Below are 13,623 nucleotides of genomic sequence, written 5' to 3'. Positions count from 1 at the left end.
GCAGTGTGGACACCAGGGCTGGCTTTGGGGTGTGTGACCAGTGATCTATGCCTGTAATTTAGGGTGTTTTATCTATACCTTTAATGCAGAGTTTATATGTAATTTCCAATTGATTTATATCTGCAAAGCTGGGTTTTGTGTCATTCTGTTCATCTGTATCTGCTATGTTTCCATACATTATTTATGTTTACCTGCAAATATAGGATTTGCATGTCTTATTCAGTTGATCAATACCTGGAGTGCTGTTTCCATGTGTTGTTTATTTGATCTATACCTTCAGTGCTAAGTGTACATGTGATTTCCAGTTGATCTATACCTGCAATGCTGGGTTTGTGTGTTTTGTTGGTTTATAACTGCAATGCTATGTTTCCATACATTATTTATGTATACCTGCAAATACAAGTTGTTGTTTTTTATATCTCATTTAGTTGTATGTGCTGTTTCCATGTGTTGTTTATTTGATCTATACCTGAACTACAGGGTGTAAGTAAAAGAGCGGTATGGTTTAGTGAATGAGGGGATAAAGGGACTCTGGGGATGATTACAGGGGAGAGGACCTCTCAATGTCACGGTGTAGGACTGACTCTCACGTTCTTTCCCTGATCTGCAGTCAGTGTGGGAAATATTTCTTTTTTTTGTTGTGGTAGCGGAGGGAGTGATTGCATGCAAGGAAGCGCTGAGCAGGACCCAAGGAAATGCTTATTAGGGTCCAATTTTTTCACTATAAAATATATTGGCAGCAGGGGCAAATATTTATATATGTTTTGGCAGCAGGGGCTAATATTTATATATTGGCAACAGGGTCTAATATTAATATATATAGGAAGCAGGGACCAATACTATATATATCGGCAGCAGGGTCTAATATTAATATATATCGGCAGCAGGGTCCAATATTAATATATACCAGCAGCAGGGGCTAATATTAATATATATCGGCAGCAGGAGCTAATATTAACATATATTGGCAGCAGGAGCTAATATTAACATATATTGGCAGCAGGGTCTAGTATTTATATTCATATTGGCAGCAGGGTCTAGTATTTATATATATATATCGGCAGCAGGGGTTAATATTAATATATATTGGCTGCAGGGGCTAATTATATATATTGGCTGCAGGGACTAATAATATATATTGGCAGTAGGGGCTAATATTAATATATACTGGTAGCAGGGTCAAATATTTATATATATCAGCAGCAGGGTATAATATAAGTATATATCCGCAGCAGGGGCTAATATCAACATATATCCCCAGCAGGGGTTAATATTAATATATATCAGAAGCAGGGTGTAATATTTCTATATATATATATTTATATATATATAGTGTATATGTACCGTTTTATAATTGGCCCCCCTACTTTGGTCCCTGGACCCCCATGTGCCCCCCCTAAATATGAAAGCTGGAGACGCCACTGTCTGAGATCCCAGAAAAGAGGGGGATCAGGGGAGGAAAGAGGGGCATCAGGGGAGGAGTTTGGGGCTAAAACAGGGATACTGCTCTAATCTTGTGTCTATATCAAGATGAAGAGGGACGGCGTTCCCCCCGTGGGTGTAAAATATGGGATATTTAATCATATTAAAGAAATATAATATTTAAATCCCCATCATGCATGAATTGTAAAGCCAGCGTCACATCGATTTAAACTCACCAGCCGAACAAGAATGTGAAAACGAAAGAAAAGGCAGCTAGAATATAACATCTTCTCCGAGAAAAGGTATCCCCTGAAATAGAGGACGCAAAATAAATGGGACACCACTAAAAGTCAACGATACACGTTTACATTATTTCATTTAGTTTTTAAAAGGATTCCACAACTTATGATCATGTTTTTCAATATTGTGCTTTAGTCTCGTATCCCCCGATTTATCTACTTTTAATGTACCTGGGAAAATCCCCCCCCCCTTATTTAGTTCAGCTAAGGAGGCAGATCTAGCATAAAATGGGGTGGGAAGTGGGTGGAACCTGGGCGGGGCCAATGTCGCTCCTCTGCCAATCACTTACACACCTACTCTCTAACACCATACATTTACATACTCACACTCGCTCTAACTCCATACACCAACACACACTATTACACAATACACTAACACACATACCATGTTCTAACATACACACAATACACTAACACACATACCATGTACTAACATACACACAATACACTAACACACATACCATGTACTAACATACACACACAATACACTAACACACATACCATGTACTAACATACACACACAATACACTAACACACATACCATGTACTAACATACACACACAATATACTAACACACATACCATGTACTAACATACACACACAATACACTAACACACATACCATGTACTAACATACACACACAATATACTAACACACATACCATGTACTAACATACACACACAATATACTAACACACATACCATGTACTAACATACACACACAATACACTAACACACATACCATGTACTAACAAACACACACCAGGCCCGGACTGGCCATCGGGCACACCGGGCATTTGCCCGGTGGGCCGGTCCACGGCAGGGCCGCATTGACATAGGGGCTGATGGAGCTGCAGCTCCAGGCCCCTACCCTACCAACTGCGACCGGGTCCGCCACTCTAAGGGGCCGGGAAGTCCCCACCAAGGCCGGCCTTACGGGTCTGCGGCCGCACAGGGCTTAAATTAAAACATCGGGGTTTTTTTTTACTTTATTTAACATGGAGGCTTTTAAATAAAGTTGGAAAAAAAAAAAAACCCGATGTTTTAATTTAAACCCTGTGCGGCCGCACACCCGTAAGGACGGCCCTGGTGGGGGCTTCCCGGCCCCTTAGGGCAGGGCCGACCTTTGGGGTGTGCGAGCGCACAGGGCGCCACACTCCAGGGGGCGGCCGCTCATCAGGGGGTGCCAACTTGCGGCACCCGGCACCCCTCCAGAGACGGACAGTAATGTCCGCCGCTGGAGGAGCAGGCTCGCAAGGGAACGGTATCGGAGGTCTTTAACAGACCTCCGGTTCCCTTGAGTGATTTTAAGCCGGGTTCAACCCGGCTTAAAATCACTCAAGGGAGCCGGAGGTCTGTTAAAGACCTCCGATATCGCTCCCTTGTGATCCGCGCGGCAACAGCTGTTGTACGCCGGGGTTTGTTTTCAGGTCCCGGCGCACAACACTGAAGCCGCACCCACCGCTGTCCGTGCCCTCTGACCCGGAAGAAGACAGAGAAGACAGAAGAACTGAAGAAGAGGAGAAGAAGCTGAAAGAAGAAAGGAAAGGTAGGAAAGCATTAAGTGAGAGTGGATTGGTATGTGTGTGGATCAGTATATATGTGTGGATTGGTGTATGTGTGTGGATTGGTGTATGTGTGTGGATTGGTGTATGTGTGTGGATTGGTGTATGTGTGTGGATTGGTATATATGTGTGGATTGGTATGTGTGTGTGGATTGGTGTATACGTGTGGATTGGTGTATACGTGTGGATTGGTATATGTGTGTGGATTGGTATATGTGTGTGGATTGGTATATATGTGTGGATTAGTGTATATGTGTGGATTGGTATGCGTGTGGATTGGTATATGTGTGTGGATTGGTGTATATGTGTGTTGATTGGTAAGTGTGTGAGAGTGATGGGTGTTATGCTGTACCATTTCCAATGTATTTTTCATTATATAATTATGCTCTAAAAGTACATCATAACTCCCATCACTCTATACTGTTCCATACAGTGGCAGAGCTGGGAGGCAGAGGCCTTGCACCCCCACCGCAGGACTCCTGAAAGGTAAGTGAACTTCAAAGAGGGAGAGGGTAGATAGTTAGGAGGGGGTAGTTGCGGCGGGCTTAAGGGGCTCTGCGTTAATGCTGCCATATAGGACCAGTCAGTCCGGTCCTGACTGGGCCTATTTTAAGGTGGGGGCCTGGAGCTGCAGCTCCATCAGCCCCTAAGTCAATCCTGCCCTGGCACAGGCGCGGTCGCAGTTGCCGCTTGCTCCGGCAACAAGGTAAGTAGGGTGAGGGAGGGGGGTGCAGTGAAAAGGGGCAGAGGGGGGTTAGATAGTGAGAAAGGGGGAGAGGGGATAGATAGAGGCGGTACATATTGAGAAGTGGGGAAGGGGGTTACATAGTGAGAAGGGGCAAATAAGATGAAGAGAGGGGGTAGTGTGAATGCGAATGAGAATTAATGAATAAATGTGTGGAGGAGTTGTGTGAATGCGTATGACAATGAATTCATGTGAGGATGAATTGCTTGATTTGTGAGACTGCATTAATGAATGTGTTAATGATTTGTCTGAATGATTAAATGCAAAGGTGGTACATGAAGGGTGGGCTGTAACAATAAATAAATAAATAAATAAATATGGGCTGCTCAGGCTTAAATGCCCGGGCCTATTTTTTGTCCCAGTCCGGGCCTGACACACACAATATACTAACACACATACCATGTACTAAAATACACACAATACACTAACACACACACCATGTACTAACATACACACAATACACTAACACACACACCATGTACTAACATACACACACAATACACTAACACACATACCATGTACTAACAAACACACACAATACACTAACACACATACCATGTACTAACAAACACACACAATATACTAACACACATACCATGTACTAAAATACACACAATACACTAACACACACACCATGTACTAACATACACACAATACACTAACACACATAGCATGTACTAACATACACACACAATATACTAACACACATACCATGTACTAACATACACACACAATATACTAAGACACACACCATGTACTAACATACACACACTTTAACACAATACACTAACACACATACCATGTACTAAAATACATACAATACACTAACACGCATACCATGTACTAACAAACACACAATACACTAACACACATACCATGTACCAACATACACAACACTTTAACACAAAATACTTACATACACTCTAACATTATTTGTTTATAGATTAAAAAAAATTTATACACTGTTTTAAATTATCACTGAATTGGGTGAATTTACAGATTCTGCATTTTATCAGAATCCAGTAGAATTATCAGAAAATTCTAATAATGCATTGATATCCTGATGATTTTGGATCATCCGGAACCCAGCTGTGTGATCCTAGCCAATCACAATGCTTTCTCTATACCATTATCACGAAAAGATAAGGGACAAAAGTCTGTAATGTTTATCTGTCAGGAATAACACATAAAAGGGGTTCTAAAATTATATAATAAATAAATATAAAATATATGAATTTTAAACAAAATACCCTTAAAGAAAATAGTTAAATTCTAATTAAGAAACCGTCTTCCCGTCATGGGTAGAAATTATTTATGAAATATGTGAAAGTCCTTTTATAACCCTGAAATATCCACAGATTTAGAGCAACTAGTAGTAGGATAATAGAAATATACAAGCTACACCAATATGTACAGGTGCAGGACTCAGCTCCCCTCCCCCATACAGAGACGAAAAATGCAGACACTTAACATTTGTGATTTCAAAATATTTTAGCAAATTAGAACACCTGAATCCATCTTTTTTAATCGTACGTGTCTTCTCTGCAGTAGCCGGAGGAACCAAACGGCCTGTCTGAGACACCTCAAGGAGGGGAATTATTTAAACAGACAAAGGGGTAAAAGTCTACTTTGTATCAAGTCTCGAATTGTGAAATTTCAAGCCTCCCCGACAATAAATGTTCATCTCGTTGCGATACATATCAAGGTTTAGCGATTCTACCCCTTAGACTGCGGTCCTCAGATTCTAGAACGCATATTTGTTTCTCTTTCTCGAAACAGCCGGGATTAGTCACAATGCAGTAAAGAATTATATATATTATTTGTTGTCGAGTTACTTACTGATTTGAGTTATTTTCATTTTTCCAGAGATTTGAGAGAATGGGTGATGATGTATTCTGTCACGTTGGATGACTATATGAGTCCTTTGTACAGTCGGTACGAGATGTTCCACCCCTCCTATAATTATTCTGGTAAGGAATGGTAATAACTATGTATTATCAGTCAAACCACACCTCACAAGCGTCAATGTTTAGGAGAACCAGTATTTGGGGTTAATTCTCCCATCCTGCATTCATACCACCCAACTGTCAACCATTCATTCGCTAGAACGCAACTCCTCAGAATTCATTTATATATATTTTTATTTGTCAACCCCATCCGCTAAGGATGAGCCTTCTGCTGAGTCTGCAGAGAGTAGGTAAGGTGTGAGGTGTGATTTAAATGTAAATGTGTAGATATGTATATAAGGCACAGAGTGAGGTACATGTGAGTGTGTATATGTTTAAGTGTGTGTATAGATATAAAAGTGTGTGTATATATATATATATATATATATATACGTATAAGTGTGTGTATATGTATGTGTGTGTTGGTATATGTATAAGTGTGTGTATATGTATGTGTGTGTGTTGGTATATGTATAAGTGTGTGTATATGTATGTATGTGTGTGTTGGTATATTTATAAGTGTGTGTATATGTATGTGTGTGTTGGTATATGTATAAGTGTGTGTATATGTATGTATGTGTGTGTTGGTATATTTATAAGTGTGTGTATATGTATGTGTGTGTTGGTATATGTATAAGTGTGTGTATATGTATGTGTGTGTGTTGGTATATGTATAAGTGTGTGTATATGTACATGTGTGTAGATATAAAAGTGTGTATATATATATATATATATGTAGACGTGTGTGTATATGTATGTGTGTGTTGGTATATGTATAAGTGTGTGTATATGTATGTATGTGTGTGTTGGTATATGTATGTATGTGTGTGTTGGTATATGTATAAGTGTGTGTATATGTACGTGTGTGTAGATATAAAAGTGTGTGTGTATATATATATATATATATATATATATATATGTATGTATACGTGTGTGTATATGTATGTGTGTGTTGGTATATGGATAAGTGTGTATATGTATAAGTGTGTGTTTTAATGCTTTTGTTAAAAAGAATAATCTCCGCTCAAATGTTTTGGGTTTTGTTTGTAATTCCCAAGAATTAATTAATAATAATTAAATAATGTCGTAACTCCATATAATTGTGAGATGCCAGATGGGCCTATGAATTATACATCGGCAAGCAACTCCCTAACAGACAGGATCGTACACGTTTTATTAGATTGGGAAAAATGCATTTGCTTTTTAATATATTATCAGAAACATAGAACCTGCCAGCAGATCGGCTCCATTTGACCCCATCTAGTCGCCCGTTTTTCCTGCTGTAAAGACACAAACCTTAATCAGTGGTTGGTCTCGTCTTAGAGAGACAGGAGGATCCAGGTCCCCTGCAGCTGCAGTCGTCTCATAGTCAGACCTATTTGAGGTCTGATTATAAGACGAGGGGTATTTTTCAGAGCATTTGCTCTGAAATAAACCTTGTCTTATAATCGAGCAAATACGGTAAAACAATAAATAATAATAATAATAAATCACAAAGACAAGTTAAAAAAAGGTTAAAAATGTAGCCAAGCGTCAATACTTTATAGATAAAGCTGAATAATAAAACATAGTTTGTATTACAAATATAAGATAAGAGGCGGCGTTCACAGGTACAATTCTTTTATTTTCAGAATGGATTGTCTCCACCATTCCCTCCAGCGCTGAGCTTCACAGAGCTGCTGTTCCGTCTCCTCCTTAATTTTAGCCAGCTCAGTTTCTGTGTCCTGGATAAATTTCTAGATAAAAAAAAGGAAATTATTTTAAAAAAAAAGCGCCTTTCTACTTTTCACAGTATCGTGGATTACGATAGCAGATAAAGGGCTGGAGCCAATTGTCCAGCTGTGCAGAAGTGCTGGTAGCCGGCTGGATTGCGCAGGTAGTAGACAGCAGTAGCCACCGGATTGCTTACACGTGGTGCTAGCTGAGTAAACACTAACCTTGTAAGCAGAATCCCGAGCCTCCACTGTGGACAGGTGGCTGAGAGTTGTCTTAGCGGTGGTCACTGTCGCCGTTGACTGGAAACCTGAGGTGTCTTCATGCTTTGCGTCTGTGGACTTGACGTGCAGAATTCCCGGCCAGACCCTGAGAGGGAAAACGATGCGATCGGTTAAAGCTTTGGTTTATGACATCATTTTTTATTTATTTATGCCAACGAATTGACTAAACTGGTAATCCTTTTAATCATGTGGTCTAAGGAACAAGCCATAGGGCTTTAATCTTCTGGAATAGCAGCTCTATAAAGGGTTCCGTAAACCTTTGTGAGGGTAATAGATCTGTAAAGCTCACGGCCCTTGGTGCATTAGTAAGGAAAGGTTATGATTACCTGCTGCCACGCTCAATCAGTGGTTGGTATTCCGCGTTTTCCAAGGGAAGTCCTGCCTGCTTTTCATGTCACTGATTCGTTTCAAGTATTTATTTTTGCAATTTAATAATTCAATTAATAAAATTAATATAAATAACAACTATGGATCCTTTCACAAAGAATACAGCACAAGCTAATAAAAAATGTAGCAAGGAGTCTTAACGTTACCTCCGCCATATGCAGCAGCGGGTCGTTGCCCTCCCAAAGAATCGCAGTCACCATCCCTTTAAAATTGCTAAAAAATACAAAATTAAATGATTAAACTTAGAGGAGAGCCGAGGGAAAGGTTTTTTTTTTATTTATTTTTTATTAGAAGTTGATTTAAAGGAATATTGAAGTGACATATTCAGAACTTACTCAGATTCCTCTTTCTTCTCCCTGAACACTTGGTATCTCTCGTCAAATCTGGTAGGTTTTACGAGTTTCCGAAATGCTGGAATTGCAAAGACTATTTAGGACATTTCAGAAACTAAATATTTCCTGATATCACACAAAAAATTTAGGGCAGCCAAAAGGTATATCAGTAATGGGTGTCTATCTATATCTCCATGTATATCTCCATGGCACCTCCGTGACTGTAGAATATGTATATCTCACAAGTGTCCCAGCCAAATACATATACCTCTCTTTCCTCTTCTGATGCCCCTCTTTCTTCCCCTGATGCCCCTCTTTTCTAGGAGGTCGGAATGTTTGCTGGGTATGAGGGTATCGCAGGGTTCTGCAGCCCTAAAAGCCCCCAAAATGTGTCTAGACATGGCGGGTAACGGGCTTTTATATAAATTACTCAAGGAATCCAGGTGTGTGGAATTTTTTGGATAGCTTGTTGGTCAACAGGTAGACCTTCTCACTCACTGAGACCTTCCTAGTATGGAGGGATGAAGATGAGCGTGGAAGCTGGAAGCTGTATCTACATGAGCTCATTTATTCTGTCACTAGAGGTCACCATTGCCTCTCAGGGTCTGGTGTCAAGGGCTTGTAGCATAAATACTGGCGGGTCTGTTCTTCTTTAACATGGGGGTCCTTGGGTTAAAGGTGGGTCACCATTTTTAAGACATGAAGAACTCTGAGGAAAGGGATATTTTGGTCGGTCATGGAGATAATGGGTGGGCTTTTTGTTTAACATTGAGGACACCTTGAAGGACTAAGATTATGGGCTGTGACATGGTGGGGTCCCCGGAGTTCCCCCTGAAGGTTTCTGATGTTGGTCCTTGTCACGGAACTAAAGCTGCAGAGGACTTTTAACCCCATCTTCAGTTGTGTTCACCAGTTGTGCCCAGGAATATAAGCCCACTCTTGTGTCACCCGGACCCTTTGGATCTTGATTTCCCTTGCCCCGTACCTTACCGGGTCTTACCCGTAATTCTCTGAAAATGTTTGTAGGCTAGGATCAGCTGCACCTTTAAACCCTAAAAAAACCTTTTTAACCCAAAATAACTTGCTCCACCAGAGTGCTATTTTGCACAAATGTACATGAATGAAGTAGCGTCCAGTTTCGGTCCCCCCCCCCTCTAAATAAAACAAGAGACAATTCTTTATTTCAAAAACTTTATTAATTGTCAACTATGGATTTTATTTGTCCGCGGTGCGGACCTTTAATTAAATGTTTACATTATCATTGATAATTTTATAACCGTTTATTAGCCAAACATATTTTGGCCCAGTATATAAACATTTCACCGTCAAAATAACAACAACAATGATAACCAATCATAACCATGAAGTAAACCTGCTGGTATGGGCGTGTCCACCTGTATCCCTGCTGGAACTGCCGGCGTCCCCCAGTGCGGCAGTCACATGACCCTACGATTCACAGGGGCAGCTGCCCCCGGAGTGTCCTGCACTTATACCTCTGTGCACAACAAGTACCGGACCTAGAGGGTTAACTCCTGCACCGTACCAGCGGAAAAACCTGAGCCCCCGGCTAATGCAAAAATCAGGGAGGGATGGGCGGGACAATATTTTTTTTAAATGCTGACCCTATAGCATAAACCCCCCCTTTATATACCCCCTCAGGGAGGGCAATTACCCCCCCCTTCTGGTCTTGCACGTGCCTCAAAAGCTTAACACCTTAGGTGCTAAAATTTTGCCTAGTCATGCCTTAACCCTTAACACTAGGCTTTCAACGGGGTACCTCGTCCGGCACTTCATTCATGGGGCCCCTCCGTCCAATTCTTTCCCTACGGGGCTGTTCTTGTAGTGGGGCTCAGACGAGGGGTAGTTGGGAGAGGGAGCTCCTTGGCAACCTCGGTTCTAAGCACCTTTTGTTGACCAGGGTTTAGCAGCCGCGGCCATGGAGACTAAGGTGAGCCGATGCATTAGGTAATGAGTGCTCGGCTTGTGAGCTTACACTCAAGACTTACGAAAATAAATATTAATAGCAAGAGTTTACATTTCTAAGGCTGTCCAATTCTACTTCAACACATTCTTTTCCTCTTTAGTCCAATTAAAGCGACGCATCCTACTACAACTCCTTATCCATCTAGTTGTTTTCACGTCTGTTTGGAGATTATGGAGGTAACGCTTCCCGCACATTAACTCGTTTTTTCCTCCAAAAATATGCATAGTTTGCAAAGCTGTATTTGCAAAGTATACGCAAACTTCCACTCATCTGACAAACATACCAGGCTTAACAACACAGAAATAAAGACTCTATGAGTACACAAACGTTACGGCATGGAGTGCTGATAGCTTTGTATACTTTCTCATCTCCATTTTACAGGCCTGGTCTGTTCATGGCTACAATAGAGACATTACATACTTTTTTTTGGCCTTTTGGTAGAACAGAGGACCTTCTTGGATCCATTTACGGTTGATAACTGCAGAGCTATCTAGTTTCATTTGGTATCCCATTGTACAGCGCTACGGAATATGATGGCTCTATAGAAAACAATAAATAATAAGAATATCATAACCCCTTAGAAAATCCTTAAGGTAGGGCCATCTCTCGTGGGGTACAGGAACGAGGACGACTTGAATTTTATGGGGACTCCCATCGGCCAAACTCATGAATATCCGCCATGATAGAAAATGTGGGACGGTTGGGGGCATGCGACCCGTTTGGCCCTACGGCAAGTAGATTGGGGCTCAGATAACAGAGTGAGAATCATACAAACGGCTGATATGCAACTACCTGAAAACATTATATTACGGGATAAAAACTAGAATTGTTTAAAAGAATATATACTTTTTAAACTTATTTTCATTCTGATACAAGGAATAAAAAAATGGTGAGAGTTCCTCTTAACGGACAAAGCTCTGCATCTCTATCATTTGTATGTTTCTGCTTAACAATATCGTAGTGATGTTTGTATATTGTTGGAATTACTGACTTTTGTTGAAAACCATATTTTTTTTTTCTGGAAGTTCCACAAATAATAATAAAGTACATTTATTTATTTGATTAGAAGATCCGTCCTTCACATAATAAAATGTATTTTAATAAATGTAATCATTTCACATTGTAAAAACATTTTTTTTTTAAAGAAAAGCTTTCATTTCAATTCACATCACATTTAAAGTTTCGGGTTCTGTATGTTTTATTAATTTTAGAGATATTATTTGTAATTAAAATATAACATTAAAGAAAATTATTGGCTAAAGACGTATTTTATCCAGGCTGGTCAGTTGCTTCAGACGGCCTTGAAGTCTTTGTCGACCTGGATAAGTCTTTTTACCTTTACGACGACTGGAGAGCCAGAATAATTCATCCACGCATACTCAGGAGAGAGGACTTTGGTCGGTTTGTGAGAAAGAAAATATTTGTTTAAATAGCTCTCGTCATGCCAGAGAGCCTCCATGTTTTTCGCTTTGTCTGCCAACATAGCATGATGGGTGTAATTAGTCAACTTATAAATCTCTTCTACTGCACCCCCAAAAAAACACCCCGTGTAATAGAAGTCCCCCTCATCTACAGCAATGTAGCCCGCAGACTCTGGTCGGCGTTCATGCGTATAAGTTTCACGAGATGCTCCGAAGAACCCAGGATGGATGACTCCGACCACATCGCCTAAGATCTCCACTCCAATGTGGTCGGAAAAAACCATGTCCACGTCGATGCACACTAAGTAGTCTACCTCATTGACAAAGTGATCGCGAGTGTGATCTCTGATCATCTGCATCCTCCTCATGGTTACATCTTGCCATCTTTTGTATCCGGGGACTTCAAGAACAGACAGAGATCTGCCTTCTGCGAGAGTGAAGTTGGGAATGTCGTTGGGACGATCGGTGAAGATGTAATAGTTGACCTTGTGTCCCACCATGAAGAATTTCTCAGCCGTTTCAATAAAATCTTTAATAAAAATAACATATCTAAAAAAAATAAAAAAACAAAACAAAATAAGATAACAAATAAAGATCATACAAGAAAAGATACACATTGTCAGGCCTCATCTGAGCTGCGGAGCTGCATATCTCAGGTTCCTCTGTCTCGCTACAGTTCCCCTGTGTTACTACAGTTCCCCTGTGTTACTACAGTTCCCTCTTTCCTGTAATCCATTCCTGGATTTCCCTGTGCTCTGCCGTTCACTTTTGATTCTTTGATATCGGTCCTGCTCTTAGCTTCAGATTCTGTTTCCTTTACAAGGTGTCCCCCACGCATTTGTTGCGTTTGACTCAGTCTGCAGTCTGTTCTGTGTTTAGATTTAATGTTTAGTTTCAGCCAATTAGAAATTCAGTAGGCAGGGTTTAGCTCTAGGACCCACCGAATATTGGAGTACTTTGGCATAGAGGTGGCCTAAGCATACTATGGCATAAATATTGGGGATTCCATCAGCCATATGGCCATATATTGCTTATCCCACCTCCGAGGCAAAGGTGAGTTTTTTCTAATTCCAACATGTCTGTCTAGTTTACCATGGATCTGAATCAATGGTATGGGAATACTTTTAAAATACTGAGATTACACTACAAATTACATCAATATTGGGTACTTACTTTTTAATGGCAAAGACCGTAAGACCAATTCGGACTCCAGCCTGGTGGTATTGAGCGTTCAGAATGTCTCTGTTGTAAAAGCCGTCCCAGACAATGGGTGCAAGCCAGGGAGTTATCGGTAGAACATCTGTCCTCCTAGAAATTATAAAGATTCTCTCTGTTTACAAAGCCCTAACGTCTTCTTTAGAGACCAAGATAAACAATGTGGTAGCCTCTAGCCAGTACGTAAATTACAAGACATATTTCCAAGAGAAATATTGCGTTCCACAATGTAATATGTCATCCTACATAATGTATCCAACAATAGTTATGATGAACAGGATGGAAAGAGCTCCTGCCACCAGTCCAACCAT

General features: G+C 40.5%; 1 protein-coding gene across 1 annotated transcript in view; it reads right to left on the bottom strand.

Annotated features, from left to right (window-relative positions):
* The window catches only part of LOC128503245 (histo-blood group ABO system transferase-like), a 34,327-nt gene extending 20,704 nt beyond the window's left edge, over positions 1 to 13,623 (bottom strand). The window contains exons 1-3 of the mRNA XM_053473284.1: positions 13,559 to 13,623; positions 13,271 to 13,405; positions 11,807 to 12,646 (exon numbers count right to left, since the gene is read on the bottom strand). Of these exons, the coding sequence (XP_053329259.1) occupies positions 11,968 to 12,646; positions 13,271 to 13,405; positions 13,559 to 13,623 (879 nt within the window). The 3' untranslated portion in view covers positions 11,807 to 11,967. The remainder of the gene's footprint in view (positions 1 to 11,806; positions 12,647 to 13,270; positions 13,406 to 13,558) is intronic.

Source organism: Spea bombifrons, chromosome 8 (genome assembly GCF_027358695.1).
Source record: "Spea bombifrons isolate aSpeBom1 chromosome 8, aSpeBom1.2.pri, whole genome shotgun sequence".
NCBI lineage: Eukaryota > Metazoa > Chordata > Amphibia > Anura > Pelobatidae > Spea > Spea bombifrons.
The sequence above is the reverse complement of the archived record's forward strand: the minus strand, read 5'-3'. Positions and strand labels throughout refer to the sequence as shown.